The sequence below is a fragment of the Drosophila sechellia genome, chromosome X (genome assembly GCF_004382195.2).
Source record: "Drosophila sechellia strain sech25 chromosome X, ASM438219v1, whole genome shotgun sequence".
NCBI classification, from domain to species: Eukaryota; Metazoa; Arthropoda; class Insecta; order Diptera; family Drosophilidae; genus Drosophila; species Drosophila sechellia.
The window spans coordinates 1,548,154-1,568,764 of record NC_045954.1 but is presented as its reverse complement, the minus strand read 5'-3'; the positions used below and the strand labels follow the sequence as shown (position 1 = coordinate 1,568,764).

Here is a 20,611-nt window from a genome sequence, read left to right as displayed (position 1 = left end):
ACGACGACGTACAAATAAAGGAAAGAGTTCAATATTCAATATATATATATATATATGTAGGTATGTATATATTCGATCTTCAAATGCGTTGCGTTTTACATGGAAACTAAAAGTTCACACCAATAAAATTTCGATTGCAAAATGTACTCGGTGTTTGCTTCTCTGCGGGGCTTTTCCCGTGTCATGTCTAGTGTTTTTTTCGGTTTTTTTTTATTTAGCCATATTCTTGAAACTGGGAATAACGGAAACAGAACGTAACGAAATGGAACGAACGAAAAATAGACACATTAGTGAATCGATAACTCTACCGAAATCATAGCTAAGTTAATCTCTAATTCCTGCCCCATTATGATTTGGGTTTAAACGAACAAAAAAGGAGGAGGCTGTTTGGCCAGGGAATGCAAATTGGTTCAAAACGAAACTTACTAGTATTTCTAACTGTGGGACAATTTTGGAACATCTATGCGTGTGTTGTTTGTAATATGGCGTGTATTGGCGTGTGTGTATTGCATTGTGTGGGTAAGTGCGGCGTTTTGCTGTTGTGTAGTACATTTTGCTGGTGTTTGATCAGTTTACTTGGGTTTCTTATAAGGAACACGAAAGAATTGAAACACAAAATGGAACGTAACGAAACGAAACGGAAAGGAATAAATGCGGAGCACAAACGGAAATGAAATGGTAAGCGGATTGCGCAGTCGAAACAACAGCGGTTAATAAACATAAACGTCACAGTGCGTCGTGTAGCATTCGGTTTGTAGTTGTAGTTGGGCATGGGACTTATGGGTGGGGCGCCTTGCCGCCATGTGGGGCACTTGCCGCGGAATCGGATTGTTGCGGCCTGACCGCACGCAGAACACACACACCGCAACTGGTGTGGTGCGAAACTTGTGATAGAATTTTGCTAAACACTCTGCGGCTGGCAGATGAGCTGGAGCTGGAAAGCAGCGAGTTAATTAATTTTGCGTAGTTCATCAAACAAGCCTGGCGGAGCGGCAGTGGGGCATGTTGATGTTTGAGTGTTTGCCAAAGTTTCGGGGCTGGCGTTTATTTAGCAATTACCCTGCTTCGCTATTACACATTATTCATTATTCATTGTGCGGTATTCATTTTGCAGTATTCATTATGCGTCAAGCCATCTCGAGGCCAGCGTCGTTTAGTACGCAACATGGATGACATGGAAAACCGTCTAAGTGCATGTGCAGGTACTTGTTTTAATTTTTTTTTTTTTTTTTGGGTGAATCTTCTTGGTGGGGGAGGGGGGTCGTACTTTCTGGGTTCTTGCCCGTGGATTCTGCAGTTCTGGCATGTGCGTGTGTGAGGGTGTGAGTGTGACCGAAACAAATGAAAACATTTACCATCGAAACAATCAAACAAGAAAGAAATTTATACACTTGATACGCTACGACGGGAACTCGACTTGGAATCTCAACGAACCGGAGGATTGGTTTTTGTTGGTGGTGAGGAGGTGAGGAGGATCGGTTTGATTTAGGTCTGCCGTTGGTTCCAAGGATCAAGTTCGGGTTCGTTCTTTTACTTTGCGGGTGCGGATTCGAGTTGAGTCCAACGGGAAATAAATCGAAAGTTAAATCAAAAGTCCTGCTCCTGATCGACACGCATACATATGCGACATGTATGCATGCATGTGTGTGTCCTCAAGTCAGTCGAAACGCAAAAATCGAAAGAAACAAAAGAGCAACGGAAACGAAAACGATAACGATAACGAAATATTTTGACAATTACAACGAAACGAAAAAGGTACGTTAAACAATATATTCAAAATTCAACAAAAGTACAGGCAATCAAATGATCTCTCAGCAGTTTTTCTTTTTTTTTTAGTAATTTCGACTTAGATTCTGGCTCTGTTTTTGGATTTAGCTTTGCTATGTTTTTTGTTCTCTTTTTTTTTTGATTATGATTTAGATTTGTATTCGTATTCTCTTTACTTTAAGTTTTACGTTTGCTTTTAGCCTTTCATTTCTTTTGGTATCTGGTATCTGACTTGGATAGACTCTTTGGTATATTATTTTGGTACTTGCATTTGCATTTGATGTAAAAAATGTAATAATGAGCTTTTGAGCGCAAATAGAGCGGAACAATAGAGTACGGATAGAGAAATGTTCTGACTCACCTTGAGGGGACACGGCGAGGTCACCGGACTGCTGCAACTGTGTGTTGAGACCTGAGGTTGGCCAATACCCGACAGGTGGGGTGACGCATCATGAGAGGCAGAGGGGGAGAGGAAAAGAGTTAAAGCGTTAGTTAGTCGGTCAGTTAGCTTTATTAGTTATTAACTGAGTTGTTAACCGAGCACGTTGCTCATACGCACCTAGCAACGCTGAGGGATCGATATTGGGAAAGTTGAAGGCGGCTGCATGGAACATCTTGTTCTCCGCCGGCGACATGATGAACTGAGGGGCGGCATGATGGGAGGCGAGTCCGTCGCCGATCTCCTCGTCGTTTCCGGAGCTGCAATCGAATGGGGATACCGAGGGTTAGCTAGTGCTCCGAGCCAGATATTTTAGGCGTTTCGGCGAGGTGTGCGACCTACCTCAGGGATCCCTTGCCGCCGTCGCCGCTACTGGAGCGATTGGCATCGTGCTCGCCGGTGGAGTCATTGCTGTGCTCGTCGTTAGCGTTGGCATTGTTGTTGGAGCATACCAGCTCCATGGGCTCCGACTTAACGTCATCGGCGCCCGCTCGAGCCAGCGGCGAGGGTGTGAGGCTGCCCAGCTTGTCGCTGATGGAGATTCCGTTGCCGTTGCTCGCTCCGTTGCCATTGCCATTGCCGTTGCCAGAGTTTCCGTTGCCTGTGGGTCCGTTACCTAACGGTGGGGGGAGGAAAGTGTTTAGTACCCTTGGGCTCACCAATGCCGATTCGAAACACTCACGCTTCTCCTCCTTCAGCGGCGGCGTGTTGTTGTTGTTGTGGTGCTTGATCGTACTGAAGTCGGCCGGAGTCTGCTGGGGCGAGGCGCTGCGCGCATGGAGCGGCGGCAAGTCGGGGCTGTTGTTGTTGCTGCCACTGCCAACGGCGCCGGACAGCGGCAGGCCGTTGTCCGCGCCGCGCAGACGCTTGAGGGCGTGGGAGGTCTCCTCGGCGGCGGCGGCGGCACTGCTGCGGTGCATCATGGCCATGCGCTTCAGCAGCTGGTTGTTGATGTGCGAGGGCAGCGAGGGCACCGCCGTCGGCGGTGGTGAGCCCGCTCCCTGGCGACTGAAGAGGGTCGAGGAGCCGCCGTCGTCATGCAGCGAGCCATGGTGCGGATGTGGGAGCGAGTGGGTGAGCGTGTTGAGCGGCGTGCGGCCGCCGGAATTGGCCAGGTTCTGTATCTGAGCCAGATGCTGCGGGCGGAAGGGGAGTTGGCAATAAAGAGGGGCTCGTCCTGCGGCGACTGCTGGCCCATGGCCAATACTCACGCTGTGTGTGTCCTCTGCCTGCTGCTGCGTGAGTCCCGAGACGCGCAGAACTTCGGCGGTCTTGAGGAAGGACTGCAGGGACTTCTGGTGCACGTTGACCTCGCCGTGGTAGATGAACTCCACCAGGGCGTGCAGGTCCATGAAGTTGACATCCTGCAGCAGTATGACCGGGTGTTTGCAGGGTGTGCTCTGTAATTTGAGTGGGGGTTTTAGTCAGTCAGATATATACATATAGTATGTCGGTTGGCCCCTCAATCAGTGGGTGAGTCAGCCAGGTCCCCGGCTCCTGTTCCTGCCCCTGCCCCTGTTCCAGCTCCAGCCTCTGTCCCAACTCCGGATCACTCGATAAGCCTGTTTGCCCTGGCAATTATCAGGGTTCTCTGGCCCAGACAACCTTCAATTGTCGCTAAAATGTCAACAGGCCAGCGCGATTTGAAGTTTGCATTCGCTCGTTTCGCCGCCAGCCAGCTGCAGTTTACTTCTTCTGGCATGTGTGGTTTCCTATCACATCCCCATTCCCATCCCATTCGATCCGATCTGATTCCCCACTTCCCACTCCCCATCCCACTTGGAGCACATTCAGGGCCAGTGCATTCCAGTTTGCGCTGCGTGTGTGTACACTGTATTGCAAATTTCACTTATCAAGTGGAACTCCAACAAAGGGAGCTGCTCCTTTGCCGTTTCAGTTTCAGTTTCTGTTTTTTCGCTGCTGCTGCTGCTGCCTGGCTAGAAATTGGGTCAAGTCTCGCCTCGTCTTTTGTTGCTCTGCCCTGAAAGACCCTGCATTCCGTGTATGTTTGTCTTATTTACTGGCTTTTGCAATTTATATGCCCTCGCACACACGCACTGGATATTTGCGATTGAGTTAGCGCAAAAAGATTGCCAGTGAGAGTGTGATTGTGCATATATGCACTTGCATACATACATACAAACATGTATGTACATATGTATCAGCGATTGCGAAATTGAGGTCAATTTGACGAAAGAAAGACAAATGCGTCAGGAGACGCCGATCGAAAGATCTCTACTGCAGCTGCAGCTGAGCTGGTGAGCTGGTGAGATGGTGAACTGGTGGGCAAAGCACATCATGCAAATGCAAATGGAGGGCGGGGGGCGTGGCCCGGTCCCAGGTCATTACACAAAAGCCAGAAATGCTTTTAGCAATTGCCCCCAGCTCAGTAGCAGCCATTAAGTCACCTCTAGCCCCTGGCATCTCTGAGTCTCAAAACGAATCCGTATCTGTATCTGAATCTGTAGCTGTATCTGTATCCGAGTCCCCCGAGCCCCTCAATTTGTCGCTGGCTTCCGTTGTTTGGCAGTTTTTACACCTAATTAAAATAATGCGCTGCAGTTAATTAAATATTTATGCATAGGCGCAAAGTCGCGCACAATTGCGACGCCAAGTGCTGGGCAAGATGGGTTGGGATTGGGGTTGGGGTTGGGTACTTCTGGGCGGGAGCCAAGTGTCCAGTTTTTCGGCTGCACGACCGAACGGCCGGGTCCAGTTTTCCTCTCCAGTTGCGACTACTGTCCACCGTTGTCTCTGTCCTTTGTTCACCACCTACTGCCCACTTGTATGTATTTCAAATTGAATTTACAAAGTTTTGTGCCAGGGCCCTTTGTTGTTGTCGTTGTTGTAGCAGTTGCCTTTGTCGTTTTTTGTGCTGCCTGCCAGCCAGCAAAGTTTTGTATACTAATTTCTTGGGTACATAATTCCACAGCGACTACAGCGACTGCAGCAACAAATGGGAATGCACAAAAAGAGCTCGAGAAAAATTCAGTCGGCCCGTTGCCTTTTGTTGGCGTTGCTGTTTTTGTCCCGCTGCATTTAGTTGGCCTTTTTAACAAATTAAATGCCGACTTTTTCTGCTCGCGCAATTTCTTGTTCGGACGGACGGACGGACGGACGGACGGAGTTGGGGGAAGAAACTTTCCAGTTTGCCAGGGACTTCTTGACATGTTCTTGTTTCGCATTCGGTTCGGCTTGGTTCGGTTCGCGTCCCCAGTTGCCATAGCCATTGCCATTGCGTAATCAGCGCTGGATTGGAGGCCCTGCCCACTCCCCATTCCCCATTCCCCATTCTGCCCCTGCCCCTCCACACTAAGAAGTCTCTCCTAATTGCAGTTCTTCCCAAAAACCAAACAGAACAGACAAACTACACTCTTTTTGTTTGTCGGCCTCGCGCATAATTTGGAACAAAAACGGAAAATAATAACGGAAAGCCCAGCAAGTTTTCTATCATGTTAACAAATCATGTCGAAAGAGACAAGAGTTGCACAAACAGAAACAGAAACAGAAACAGCAACAGCAACTGAAAGAGCAACAGAAACGGGGGGCGGTGTTCCTGGGGGTGGGGCACTTTGTAATTTATATAATTTGTGCTGCAGGACCTCCTCCTCCTGACCCCCACCGCTGCCAGTGCTCCTGGGCTCCTCCGCTCCGGGGCTCCAATGACAGCTCGAACAATGCAAATGGCAAACGTCGACGCTGTCCCGTTCCGTCCCATCCCGTCTCCCTCTAACTAGTCTAACTAGTCAGCCCGTCGTCCCTGTCGCTCAAAACCGCAATTGCGTGCAAATATTTTCAATGCAGAATGCATGCAGCGCCAAAGTTTTGGCGGGCAAACGTAAATGTTGGGGCAACAACAGCGAATCACATAATTTTAATGTCATAATAAAAATAATGAACCAAACTGCGGCCTTTGGGGCGGGCTGCATTAGTTGCCAGTTCACTTTGACTTCGAGCCGGGCCAACTTCAAGGATTAGCCGGCTATATAAGCGAAATAAGGGTGTGCGGTCTCATTTGAGCCTGCTCTAGTTCTGAGTTCCGACCTGCGGGTTCCAAGTTGCAAGTTGCAAGTTGCGCGCTGCGAGTTTCCGTAGATCCGCGTGCGTTGCATGATCCGGCAACACAAATCAATCATACGTAGCGTTGTCCCAGCGCCAAGAATCCTGCCATCGACTCATTCTCACTGCATCCCCCTGCCGCCTTGCGCCGGCATTCATAATGTGTTTTGACTGTACGGCGTACACACAACTTCCTTCCTTCCTTCCTGCCTTCCAGCCTTCCCTTTCCCCCTCTTCCCCCTTCCGCAGCCCGTCGACAATTGCCGTGTTTTTGTGTCTATCGCGGCTGTCGTTGCCTTTCTTGTCATTTTTCTTACTGCAGGCGCTGTTTGCCGTGGTGTGCAACTAAATAAATTAAACCGCTAGCAAAACGCCAGCCAGCTGCTGCTCCCTTCTCGCCTAAACGTGCTCCTGGCCACGCCACTTTGGCCAAAAACACACAGCTACCCGTCCCCAACTACTTGCTTAGCCAGCTTTTCCGAATTATTATGGCCACAATGGTGGATAGGACCTGGTCTTTCTTCTTCGGCAACCCAAACCGATCAGATTCGGATCCAACTTGCACATACCATACATATATTTATGTAAAATAATGCAGAGATCTGCACTGGCAGTCGAATGAAAGCAGGATGCTGCTGCAGCAACTTTGGCGGCTGTTGCACATGTGTGCTGTGCTGCACTGGCTAAGATAAAGACGCAGACCGCGAGGGAGAGGGAAAAAAGGGAGAAATTGCCATGGGTGCTAAGTAGGTCACGCACACAGACTCGCATGCAGATTGCTGCATCCGCTGCAACTGTGAATGTGTGATTGTGTGAATGCAGGCGGAAAAATGGCAAACATTTCACCACAGAGCCCATTAAGCATTGTTTGTTCATTCCCCGTTCATCTTGCCTCAGTGTGTGTGGCGGGGTCCTAATCTATGGAGATTAGCAGCCATAAGGCGCCAGAATGTAGGGAATGCAGGGTAGCTACCAATTGGATGGAAGAGCACAGATGGACATGATCACTCACCTTGAGCAGCTCGCGGAAGTAGGGACTGCAGGCGGAGAGGACGACGCGGTGTGCCTTGATGCTGCGTCCCTCGCAGGCGAGGGTCACATCCACGAAGGCCTCGTCGTCGCGCAGATTCTCGAACGCCGAGGTTATGCTGCTCTGGTAGTTGTTCCAGCGCAGACAGAAGTGCTGTGTGTCGTCCATCTCGATGGGTGTCTGGTTCTGGCTGTGGATCGGGTTGCTCCTGGGCTGTGGGCACTCCTGCTCTGGGTTACCGGGCGTGGACGTGGGCGTGGCTATGGGTGTTCCTATTGGTGTGGGTGTGCTTGTGCTTGCTGGGTTTTTGGGCTGCCGAGCGTTGTGGCCGTTGTTGTGGTTGTTGTTGTTGTTGTGATCGTCGTCAATCGACACAACGCTGGCCTTCTTCGAGGTCACCTTCTTTCGTATTTTGACGGCTTTCTGGCGGCCTGACCCACCGAAACTAAGGATGCGTTACGATGCGATGCGCTGCTCCTTCTGGCTGCTGATTACTAGACCGATTGCCGGATTGTGAAGCTGCAGATGGACCTTTCACTAATGATTATTTAACTGCAAGCAAAAGAAAGAAAGCAGAAGAGCAAACAATTAGAATTTGAGTTGAAATTACAAGTGGATCAGACAGCCCCCACCACCCCAAATGATATCCCCCGCTCTTACTAAGGTTCACTGCAGTTCAGAGTTCGCCTTGAAATTTCTGCTGCTGCTTTTTCTGACGGATTTGTGCCGCGCTAGCTGAAAGTTGTGCATTTGTTTCTGCTTTGCAATGGTTTTTTGCTCGCTTTTGCGTTTTTTGCCTGTACTGCTACTGTTTCGCTTGCAACTATGCGAAATGTTTAAAAATTGTTAACAAATGCAGTTTAAAATGTCAACCACGGCGACGACGCAGCAGCAAAAACCATTTCTATGTCACACGGCGAATCAAAATTAAATAAACTATCAAGACGACAATTAGCACTCGCGGCGGCAGAAGAAGCAGCAGCGGCAGCACAAGCAAAAACTTATAACGAGTGCACAACCGCCGAAAAAAAAGTGGAGGAAAAAAAACACGGCCCATAAAAAACGGAGTGAAAAAGCCAACGCATCGCAAATGGAGGGAGGAGTGAAAAAAAGCGAACTATAACAAATGCGAATATACCAAGAACACTTGTACGGTGCGGTGCGGTGCGGGGGGAACAGGGACGGGGGTCGGTCGCTCCGCTCTGTTCCCATCTGGACATCTTGCAGAAAAGAAATCCCAAAAAATAAATAATTTGAATACAGACAACTTTCGGGGCATTTCACCTCTCCCTCTCCCACTCTCTTGCCGCCTCTCTCTCTCACTCTCTCTCTGTCTCTCTCCTGTTTCCGTCCCGCTCGCGCCGAAATGCGAATTGCGAATCGCGATAAGCGAGGCAGCGACCGCGTCAGGGGCAGCAGCAGAGCTTTCGCTCGACATTGAAAGTGAAAACTATTAGATAAGTCCGCCGGGTGTGCACTGCACTTTTTTATTCGCCAGCGCGGATACGTACATACATATGTACATACGTATGAGTGATGTGTCCGCACAAAAATAGCACCCCTCGCCGCGATATCGTCATCTTATTACTGACCACTTATTATTACCCACTATCCATTAGACTTGTTCCACTCGGACTCGCATTCGGATTCCCATTCCCATTCCCATTCCCACTGATACTCCAATTGCGAGGAGGAGGCTCACCTTTCTCCAGCTGGCGATCTGATTGGAACCCGACGCCCGGCTCTGATTAGACCCGCTTCTTATTGGAGCTTGTGGGGCATTTGTTGCTTTTTGTTTCGCTGTTGCTCTCCTTTCGATTCGCTAACTTTGAATTACTGGATCTGCGAATTTCGGGTGAACTATTATGCTGGCGTATACGCAATTTTTCGTATACGTAATATTTGGTTTTTTGCACTTAACAAAATATGAAAAAATAGCGGCACTCGCACACACGGCACACACACACATATGGACGCGGCGAGGATGAACCGTTAGCCGAAAGCTGTACCACTTGCGAGCTGAAGAGCTGCTGGAAAGCTCGACTGCTGGACTGCTGGACTACTGGAGAGCTGGATGTTCTGGAGGAGAAGCGAATCTCAGAACTTAGAACCGAACTAATTCGAAAAGCGAGCGATTTGGGGGAGCGACCGACCGAACGAACCGAACCGATGACTAAACTAAACTATTTTGCATGGACGATATTATGGCCTGAGCCAAGCTCGGTGATCCCGAGCGGGAGGGAGGGGGCTGCGAGCCAGGATCATCCGCGGCCGGATGTGCGGATATCTGCGGATGTCTCGGATGTCTATCCTATAGGTCGGTAGGATATGGCGGATGTGTCCGTGTCCGTTCTCCGATTTCCGTTCTCCGTGTGTTTTGTGTTTGTTGCGTTTGATGATTGCAAGCGTAGAAACTCAACTGAATTCGCGCTAAAGAAGAAGAGAGTGCCGTGCCAGTCTCAGTCGCTGCCTCAGCCTCGGTCGCCGCCTCTGCCGACGTCGACCGAAACAAAAAGCGCATTAGGCAGCCGAAAAAAATCAGCACACACCAACACACACCGACACACACAGGCGAAACTATTCCCCAAAAATTTTGGCAATCCGCACTTGTGTGCGTGCCCAGCCGTCTGCATGCGGTCGAGAGAGGGACGGCGCTACAGAGAGAGCGATCGCGCGCACGCTCCGTTCTCGTTGTCCACAGGATTGGACAAGGACAGCAATAGCGCCAGGCTTGCCTGCAGGACGGTGCGAAAGAGAACGAGGCTGAGCGACTGAGAAGGAGATCGCAACTCGAGGCGTATTAGAATGTAGAATTCCCAGACGCAGCACACATACACACACAAACGCGCGCGCATAGCGAAAAAGCATTTTTTGCACAAAAAGTCCAGCGCCGAATTTTTTATATTCTCGATCTCTGTTCTGCTGCGCTCTCTCCGTCTCTGTCTCTCGACCGCCTTTATACTTGAGTCGGATTTTTGTGCATAGAACAAAACAAACGCGTCGCAGTCGCAGCGCTGCTGCCGGCTGACTAATAACTAACTAGAAATTGTGAAGAAGGAGTGGAAGAGATCCTCCCCCCGCCCCCTACCAACACCCACTCACCCCTCCCCCCCCTCCCCACACACACACACACACACTGAGGAAACCGCTTGATGTTGGGTGCAAAGAGGGGGAAACCCCCTCAATAGATCATCATTTCAGTAGATCTTTCAGCTACTAAAAAAGAAGACATAAGAAATAGCCCATGCATATAATATTTTCTCCCGTTTTCGTTTTTTATTTACGGCAGAGATCGTTCGCTGTGTGAGTGAGCCCGTAGTGCTTACGAACTTTCAAGGCTAAATACTACATTTTCAAATTTTGTTTGCCGCATTTCGCTAGCCAGCTCTCTCGCTCTCACTCGCACACACTCGCATTCGCCTTCAAAATAGTTCTAGAAAAAGCCGAATTCGTTGCAGTCGTTTTTTCGGCTCGCCCCAAAACTGAGCGTGTGTGTGTGTGTGTTTGAATAAAAGCAATTATTTGGCTGACTGCGCTGTAGCTTATAAAAATCCAAAAGAGCAGCGGAGAACGCGATTAGATTGAGCAGCCAGTATAGTAGTTTGTTCAGTTGGAAACTAAATTGTACATATAATGCGAATGGCGAAAATAGAAGTCTAGAAGTACGTATGTATGTGTGTGTGCGTGTGTAGGTGGCCCGATCGGATCAGATTGGTGTGCCATATCTGCTGCACCACCCTCGCAAACTTGTTTGCCGCCCCTCGCGGTCCCTCCCCCCAGCCTCGGTCTTTTGCCGTGCCGTGCCTTGTCTCGCCTTGCTTTCTCTTTCTATTGTGTTTGTCCGAAACTTTGCTTTGTTTCTCCTCTGCCATCGCCATTGTGCTCCATTCGCTGTCTCTAAGTATGCCATTTGTGTGTGGTTCTATTTTCAAGGTTGGCCGCGTTAGTTATGCACATGCTCATGCATACACACATACTCGTACATACATACATTTGTCACACACGCACACAGCATTTCCAACTCCCCTTTCCCACATCCACCTTCACCCTTCCAGTGCGATAGGGACGAGGCGTATCAAGTTGGTCTACGACAGCTTACAAAGCATTCGACAAGGTCAGTCCACATCCACTTTCCCACCTCTGCCACGATATTCCTTCCACTTGTTGCCGACTAGACGCAGACGCCGTGGCGCCCACATCATATTCCCACATGGCGAATCGCACACACTGCGAATGCCCCCTCGCAACTTTGCCCCCTTTTCAAGCGCCGAGTGCCGGCCAAATGTAAAATCTAACGGCCAACACAGACACACACGAAGAGTAGAGTGGTGAAAGCGAAAGTTCTGTGCAAAAACTAGCACTAGCGGAGAGAGAAAGAGAGTGGGCGGTGGCAAGGAGAGCATTACAACCAGTTCAAAATGCAGAGTGCATCTGTGTGCGCGTGTGTGTGTGTTTGTCTGTGTGCGGCTAGACAAATGCTAGACGCCAAAGGCGAGAGGGACCCACAGCCACCCACCAAACCAAACCCGTCCGCCACCACACAACGGGGCATTTCCATTTGCATTACCATTTGCACTGCCGCACACTCACAAAAACACGTACATGGGTACCTATTCCAGTGGCCCTGTGGGGCATCTGATTAACGGGTGTTAATTCGCCTATTACGCTAATTGTAAGCACTTAAGAGGGAGAGAAGGGGCACATGGAACGAGTAGAGCACCCAGTGGAGGTGCTAGAGCGAAACAGCAAGCGCAGTGGGAAGGAGAGATATGTAGCCATTCAAAACAAAACCAAAGCCCAATTCTTCAACTCGTAAACTGAGTCCAAGTTCAAGGTCTCGCGTCCAATTCAATCGCCTCTGCCGCCGTCGCTGCCTAGCTAGTTGCGCCTAATAGGGAGAGTGAGACCGACAGAGAGCGGGCGACAGCCAGAGCGAGAGCGCGTTAGAAAGCTTGCCATTCCTGCGATGGTGTTGGAGCGTGAGCGCGAGCGTGTGGACAAACACTCTCAAACAGTTCTCGCTCTCCCCCTTTACCAATCCACCCGCTTATCCTTCCAAAAGGAAGAGGATCGTACCAGACAGCGAAGAAGAAGAGCTAGTACCCCGCACCCCTCTTTCCTGTCTGGAACTATTTTGTTGCTAAGAAAAGAGCCTCAACACTTTTGTCTCGCTTCGGGTTCTCCTCCTTCCCCCGCCTTTGTTTTTTGATGCCTGCTTTTCCTTTGTTTTGTTTTGTTTTGGCTCTGCTAGACACCATCCCCACACCCCACCTCATCACTCGGCGAAGCGTTGCGAACATTCCCGCTGACAAAGTTGATTTCTATTGTTAGTGCGCTGCGACTGCGCCGTCAGCTTCGTCGCTCTTCGTCGTTCTTCGCTCTCTTTTGCTTAGTTGTTTTGCATTTTTGCTAATTTGACCTTCACCTTAACCTAGTCATCGTGTGTCGGACATTCGGTCGTTTACCCCGCGCGAATTCGCAAATTTGCCAGCCAAAGTCGAAACGCTTCAAATCTATACGAAATCGCGAGAGAGTGGGAGAGCACCAACGTGAGTGGGCTGTGTGTTTGTGGAAGGGGGGAGAGGAGCTCTGCAATAGTGCTAGACAGTGAGCAATGCAGCCTCCGCACTCCTCCTCACCCCCTCACCCCCTCCCATCGAGCATATGTATATGCGGACTTACAGTTTCGGTCGCGCAAAGCACTCATCTCTCTCACTCAACTATTTCTATTCTCCGCTAGTTTCTATTTGAGCGCTTTTGCTGGTGCTCTCTCTAGTAGAAAAACGGGAAAAGACACTATAGTCGGTTGATAGTTTCGACTCAACAATACCCGGTGCTGAACAGTTCCTCACTATTTAGTGGCCCTCTTATTGTTATTTTCCAAAATAGGTCTAAATGTATTAAATAAAATTGTTGGGTTCAAAAGGCGACATAACTGTGCCCAGAATCGATGCGTAGTAAGCAATGGCGTTACATGCTGCTAGCTACAGACCAAAGGGCCAGCATGCCCCTCTACCGTGCAGGGTATATGAACTAGCCATGTAAGTTTTGAAGCACTTCTCTTGAGTCAAATCAAATGGAAAGACTTCGAGTGGAATTGCGAATAGTTTTGCACTAGATCGCGCGTACACTTTCCAACGTCGCTTAGTTTCGTTTAGTTCGCAGATCGGATTGGTTCCTATCCCTCCACGGATTTGGAGTTGTTTCTATTTTTTGTTGGGTGCTATTCACTTGTTGTTTTCGGTGTCTCTTCCCAGCAAAAGAGGAAGTAAGTGAAGTGAGTGATCGCGGTGTTGTGCGCGCTGATTTTTGCCCCTGTCATTGAGGTCTTTGAACTTGGCGAGCGTTCCACCCTCTGTTCCTCCTCCTCCACTCCTTATCCGCGCAGTGCGTTTCGTTTCGTTTTGGGCTCCGTGCAACTCCAAAGTGTGACGCCGATTGCGGCCATTATCGCGAGCTTTTCGCTTCGCCCGGTAACCGATAAGTTTTGCGTTGTACCCTCGCCGACGCCTGCAGTATACGCTCGACACCCCCAAAACCCTCCCCCGCCCCAGCGCCATCGAAGGGGCCAGGCCAATCAGGCCCGCCGCCGCTCTAATGAACGTTGAACTGCAAATTGCAAAGCCGTACGAAAATAACAAACAAACGCGAAATGCGAAATGCGAATCCGCTCTCTCTAGCGGAACATCCGCATCGCTCGCGGGGCGTTCACCCCTTCACGCCGCCTATCGGCAGATCACTGTAAGTATTTCGAAGGAGAAAAGGAAGAGAGGGAGGCTAAGTAAACTGCGCCATTTCTGCTGTGTTCCCAAATACATACAATTTGCATTCTGACCACCCATCAATCTATCCCGCTCTCGCCTGCCAAAAAAGAAACATGGGAATGGCGAATGTTGAGTTGGCAGAATTACTGCAACGTAACTGCTTTTGTTATACCGTTTTATCGAATAGGAATAGGTTCTAAGTTGACAGCGCAGCAAATAAAATTTGCGAAAACTGAAATGTGAAGTTCAATGTAAAAGGAAGCAGCCGAGTGGGAAAAAGTGAATAAGTGGAAGCACAGAAGCCTATCGAAGGCGAAGAAGAAAGAGAAAAAGAAGAGCGAATGCAAAGCGAAAGTCAGCTGCACTCCCCTTTCTTCTGCCGCCCCTCTTCTCCACAGAATTTAATTCGCATTACATGGGGATTTAGCATGTTTGCCTCTTGCTTTTGCTTTTTGCTTTTAGCTCGACTGCCTTCCATTTCCAGTCCCAGTCCCATTCCAATTCCCGTTCCCATTCGCATCGCACATATTGATATGGAGATGCGTTTACATAGGCGTTCGTGTGTACGAATGTGCACATGTGTATGTGCGTGGCCAGCTCATTAATTTTATAGACCATTTTGCGCAATGTGGCACACATACACTCGCGATCAATTGACACACATACATGCACACAAACGCACGCTGCAATGTATTAGCATTTCTCATCAAAAAGCTGCTCTCTGCCGACGTCGCTGTCGCTGTCGACATCGCCGCCGAGGTTAAGAAACTTTTGGGGTTTAATAACATTGCACAAGGTTATTAGATAAAAAATGTGCTCGCCGCAACCGCGAGAGAGAGAGCTAGGGCTCCCCCCTCCCGTTCAACCGTTCTCCCGATCACCCGTTCTCCCGCTCTCTACCCCTTCCTGTTGCCATATCGCCATTCGCACTCCCCTTCCAGTACCATACTCTCTGCTCGGCTGGAATCGTATACGATCGGATCGCCTCGTGTGTGCGAATTTCCAACGGGAAGAAGAAGAAGCGTGGGGGCTGAAAAGGGGTGCCACAGGGGGCATTATTTTTAGGCCCTGCATACATACATCACACACACATTTGTGTGTTTTCCAAGTTTTGTGTATTTTTCGGGACTGGCGAATTTCTTGGCCGTTGATCTTTGCCGTTCTTGCTGCTTCTTCCTTCTGTGGATACCGAATGTCAATGCATTGTTGCTCGCGAGTGTGTGTGTGCTCCTGTGTGCGTGTGTTTGTGGGGGTACAATGCGCATCTGGCTTACCAAGTGTACACATTTATTTTTTGTGCCCATTATTAGCAGCGCTGTTTTACCCGACTCTTCTTATTTTTTCCACTATGCGAACAGTCTGCAGTCTGCAAGGGGTGATCAATGACCAGGGGGTGCGGGTGCCCAAGGGGTTAGGTCGCTTGCCATCACAGTCACGGCCATTGTCACTGTTTATCACATTTACCGTTAAGCAGCCGGTCTCGGGTTACTCGTTGCATGCATAGTCCGAAAAAAGAAAAGTCCCATCTACAACGGTTTAGGGTTTATAACATATAAGACGACCCTCGATGTCTCGCCTGTGTCTCCCAAGTCCCCCGTCCAACTTCAAATGAAAGCTGAGAACCTCTTCGCTTGAAAAAGTCCACAGTAGAAGAACAAGAAGCACAAGTGAAAAACACAAAACTGTCAACGAAAGTGCAGGAAATAAACGAAAAAATTAACCAGCGATCCGACCGTTGGCAGTGCATCGAAGAAGAAGTCCAACCCATTCCCATACACATGACCATACCCCTACCCATTTCCAATCCCACTCCCCGGGACGTCCTAGTACCCCACAACTATGAACATGACACTCATGACCAACTGACTGACTGAGCCAGCCAAGCAGGAAGAAGAAGCAGGGAAAGCGCAGAGCAGAAGAAAGGGGAGTTGCAGTGCTAAGTGCAGAAGAAAACAAAGTGAAGAATTGTGCACTCCGAACGAGAATTGCTCTGGGTTAAGGAAATGTATTGTTCAAAAGTAATTAAATGACGTATGTACTTTTAGGACTAAAAATCCTACTCATAGAATAATTAGAAATGATTAAGTATTTTCAAAATCTTTGGCGTACTTGTCTTTCATCTTCAATTGGCTGGGCAGAAATAGAAACATCGCGAATGAAACAGAGGAAGGTCGCAGAAGAAAGGAGAATTGAGTGCGGAGAACCGAGAACGGCGAACGAAGAACGCGAGGGTGACAGAGACAGAGGCAGAGGCAAAAGGGGAAGACTGGAGAAGAGTTATCTCCTAGCCTTTGTGCCTGTGCCATTTGTTTGTCTATCCGGCTTTTGGCCTTGGAGTAACCGTTTCCGAGAACTTGGGAACTCGCCTATATGTATGTCCATGTGTCTATATGTCTATAGCGATAACTATGCACTTTGTATGTCCCTGTCCTCGTCTGTTGCCTCTTCGCATTCGCGTTTGTGTCTGTTGTTTTCTGTGTTTATTTTGCAACTCCTCGACTCACCGCTCGCAATTTGCGGCGGCCTTGAATGACACGATCATTACGCTGATCGTGCTCATCATGATCATCATCGTGATCCCCATTTGTTACTGCGACGGATGCATTTGTGGCTGCTGTTGCACCCAAACAAGTGCTCCGTTGCTAGAACATGAGTCATGTTAGTGTGAGTGGAGAGCTGGGAACTGAAACTCTGGGGAGCTGCTGCTGCTCGTCTGCGTGCTTTGTCCACTTGTGGCGATGCGGCTCTCAATTGGCCGCAGTTTCCAGTTGATTCCAGTTGATTGGGCTCCAAGGCTAACGGAAGTGCTACTGGTTGCTAGTCTGCTGTGCAGTTTCTCTAACTGCCCGCTTCTGTCTCTGGGCCTCTGATTACCAGTAGCCCCAATTGGGTCGACCAGGCCGTTACCCCGATTCGGATGTCCTTTTACTGTTGCTCCACTCATGAGCATCCTGGAACTCAAGCTGGCACTGGAGTGGGCACTTGTGCCCTTGCCGCACTGCATTTGTAGCATTAACAATCTGTGGCAGCAACAATTGCAGTGCGACAACAACAAGTTATGCGCCGACAACCTTGAATGTCGGCCAGTCGCACACACAGATGGCTAGCACGCACACGCAGACATCCAAATACACATACACTAACACAGGCACAGGCACAGACACAGTACGCAGACAGCGTCTAGTCGGGGCCACCACTTTGGCGAGTCTCCTCCATCTCCATCTCCTCCGTCTCCTCTGTCTCCGCCGCCTCTGTTTTCCTAGCATCCAGCTATCCGACAGCCACCACATTCGCATCCCGAACTCCACAGCACGTCCCACGTGTGTGCCCCACACCCCAGCCCCTCCTGGCTCTGACTGTGGCTCTGGCTGTGGCGTATACTGGCTGCGTCTCTAGTTTCTGTCGTTTTATGCTTTTTTCGCTCTTCCTTTTTGCTAGGCACGCTTCGTTGGCTGCCTGCAATTTTCATTCAGTTTTTCTCTCGTCGCCCAACTTTCCCACCCCGCCCCCACCGCTTATTTTTCTCCTCTTCCTCGCGTTGCAGGAATGCAGAAAAATGTGTTAGTGGAGTAGTTGCCATTACGTCACCTTGCTGTGACTGTGCCTGTGCCCGTGTCCGTGTGAGTGCGCCAGTGTGCGAGTGTATGGGTGCCGGTCTTTGTGGCTGGCAGATGGGGATGGGAATTGCTGATGATGGTTGTGGATGGGGATAGAGATGGGGACGGCGGAGTGTTGTTGTCGTTTGAGTGACTCGGCTGGGTCTCGGTCTCGGTCTGGGTCTGGGTCGCCCTAACAACTGGGAGAACAAAAAGAGGAAGCTTGCGTTACCACCTTCCCTACAGATCGGTGGGTGGAGCAGGAGAAGCAGCAGGAGCAGTGGGGACCCTGTCACCAAACCGCTTGACTGCGTGCCTGTCTGGCCATTTGAGTCTCGCTGTTGGCCCAGTTCCAGAAGCAAACCCGTTGAAAGCAAAAGTTTCAGCAACACCTCCGCTCCTCACGTGACTTACCTGCCATGGAGCTAATCCTGAGATTGATTCCTGAGACCGATTGTGATCGAAATAGAATCAGCAGAAGCCTGAGTGGGTTGCTAAAAGGATACTATGTATATAACGAGAAACATCAACAGAAAAAAAATATAAACGCAACGAAAACAAGATTGGCGTGGAAGCAAGCTGCTTGCGGATGTGCAGATATATAGATATGCGGATATGCGGATGCCGATATTATGTGAACTTGCGAATTCAGCGCGACTTGCACTTTGCGCGAGCGATTTACGGTTCTCAGTTTGCAGTTTGCAATTCGCAATTGGCGATGAGCTGCCACACGACGTTTGCTCAGTGCGACGCTGAACAGCAAACTGCAGTTCCGCCGTTTCGGGCTGGCTTTCGATCGTTCCCGAACCCTGCCCAACCGGCCTTCGTGTTCGGCCGAGTGCAGATCCTCAGCTGCCTTCGCCTTGGCCGTGAGCTTCACGAAGCCTCAGTCTGACTGACAGACTGCAGCCGAAAAAGCGAGGAGTGTCGGGTAGCGGACAAGTGGGGAAGTGGGGAAGTGTAGAAGTGGAACAATGCAGCGCAGCGTCCAGGGGTGGAGAAGCTGAAACGGGGCAGAAAGGGGCGACTGAGGCTACTGTGCTGCCCTGCTTCCTGCAGTGCATCTGTATCTGTAGCAGTATGTGTATCTGTGTATGTATCTGTATATGTAGCTGCATTTGTATCTGTATCTGTATCCGTACACTCTGCGCGTCGTTGTGTGCCTTTGTATGCAGATGCACCGAAATTTTTGGACAGTTCGAAGGGAGGGGTCTAGGCCCGGTCCGTCCGCTTTTGTGACTCTTCATCAAAGTGCTAATGAGGGGAGCCGAGCCCAAAGGAAGAGAGGGAGAGAGCAGGCAGCTGCATTGGATGACTCAAATGTCCTTCTTATGGATCGAGCCACGAATCCGAATCAAATTTCAGTGTGTTCTGTACCTGCATTCGTGTGTGGGAATATGGATGTGTGTGTGTGTGTATGTCGATATAGATCGCGATGCTAGGCTCCCTCAAGGAGCTTCCAGCACGTTCGGTTTGCCCTACTAAGCAAAATCGGATGGGGTCGGCTGGGATGTAGGAAACCCTTACCTGGATGGTGCTGTTGTAGCTGCGCTCAGTAGGTGCATCCTTGCTCATGGCGGCGCTTCATTGGGGCGACTACTTGGGGATGCACACTGATTATTCACTTGAACTGTTGGGGCTTTGGGTTTATGGGGTTGGCTTTCGCTTTCTCCGCTCCTGATTCTGTGATTCTGCTATTCTTGGATTCTTAGATTCTTTTGATGCAAAACGCGCGCGAATCGCGCACTAGATTCCCTTTCCGGGATGGTTTGCGTCCTTTGGTCTTTGCTTGGGTGCACTTGACAAAAAACACAAAAAAATAGAACAGAGGGAAATTTGCAGTCCTCGTGTTTGTGTTGGGTAGTGGTGTGGTGCGTTGGTGCAGGGGTGCGAGGGTAGGCGTGGGGTGGGCACTAATGCTTTTCAATTCGGGCTCAAACTTAGAAATGGAAATTGAAATTGTGCGTTTAGGCTGAACTAACTTTAGTAACTGAACCGATCGAATTAAAAAGCTCAACTGAGTTCCGAAAAAATGCAGTTAAATGTGTTGGGCTTGTGCCGCTGCCCTCTGCCAGTGTGCGTGTGTATTGGTGTGTGCGCGAGTGTGTGCGTCTGCCCAATTGAATCAGAGAATTCGCTGTGCACGAGTGTTTGTGATATGTGTAAGTGTGTGTGTGTATACTTATGCCGCCTATATGTTTCATTCGCTTTTTTCGCTTCTTGCTTTTTACTTTTTACTTTTTGCCTTATTTGCTCGCTTTTTTGTTATATACTTCTCGTGTGCGATTGTGTGTTTCCTTCGCTTTTTTGGAGTGCAGCGACGTCGACGGCGGCGGCAGCGGCAGCAGTGCGATCTGCGATCTGCGTTCTGCGATCCATTCGATCCGATCGCTGCAGTTTACAGCGCTGCCTGCAGCGCAGTCGCCAAAAAACGAGCAAATTTTCTGCGCATGCGACGGCGGCGAAGCCGAGCGAGCGAAAATTGCGTTTTTTTCGGGGGTTCCATGTGTGTGGTTGTGGTTTTTTATTATTTTTTTTTCTGCTGTCCGTATATTCTGTTGTGTTTTCTGGTATTGCCCATTTAGAAGTTTTGTTTATTCATTGTCAGGCCGACAAAATTGGGGGAAATGAAATGCAAAGTCGTCGGCGAGCGAACGAATCAACGACCGCCGCCCACACACCGATGCAATTGCAAACGCGAATGTTTGGGCAGATCCGCAGATCGGCAGCGGCAATTTGTAAATAGAGTGATAGGGAGTGGTAAGGGGAACGGGAACGGGTAGGGGAACATGCAACTTTCGCCCTATGTAACTCCAAAGATACAGAAAGCGGTACACACGCACACAAAGACGGCGGCGATCGGAGCGTTTTTTTAAGCAGAATATCGTCGTGCGTCTTCGGCTCGGAATTGCCCGATTTCACGCCCCGCCTGTATGCACCCTTCCCCCTCATACCC

At 49.6% G+C, this 20,611-nt stretch overlaps 1 protein-coding gene across 5 annotated transcripts in view; it reads right to left on the bottom strand.

Annotated features, from left to right (window-relative positions):
* LOC6616009 (broad-complex core protein) overlaps positions 1-19,665 on the bottom strand; it is a 43,486-nt gene extending 23,821 nt beyond the window's left edge. For 2 of the 5 annotated variants that reach the window (XM_032725875.1, XM_032725877.1), the window contains exons 1-7: positions 19,183-19,657; positions 7,278-7,847; positions 3,418-3,606; positions 2,889-3,342; positions 2,549-2,822; positions 2,327-2,466; positions 2,129-2,179 (exon numbers count right to left, since the gene is read on the bottom strand). In XM_032725875.1, the coding sequence (XP_032581766.1) occupies positions 2,129-2,179; positions 2,327-2,466; positions 2,549-2,822; positions 2,889-3,342; positions 3,418-3,606; positions 7,278-7,463 (1,294 nt within the window). In that variant the 5' untranslated portion in view covers positions 7,464-7,847; positions 19,183-19,657. Of the gene's footprint in view, positions 1-2,128; positions 2,180-2,326; positions 2,467-2,548; positions 2,823-2,888; positions 3,343-3,417; positions 3,607-7,277; positions 7,848-19,182 lie in introns of all 5 variants that reach the window. The other 3 variants (XM_032725873.1, XM_032725874.1, XM_032725876.1) reach the window with 3 other exon arrangements.
* Between the last annotated feature and the right edge of the window lie 946 nt (positions 19,666-20,611).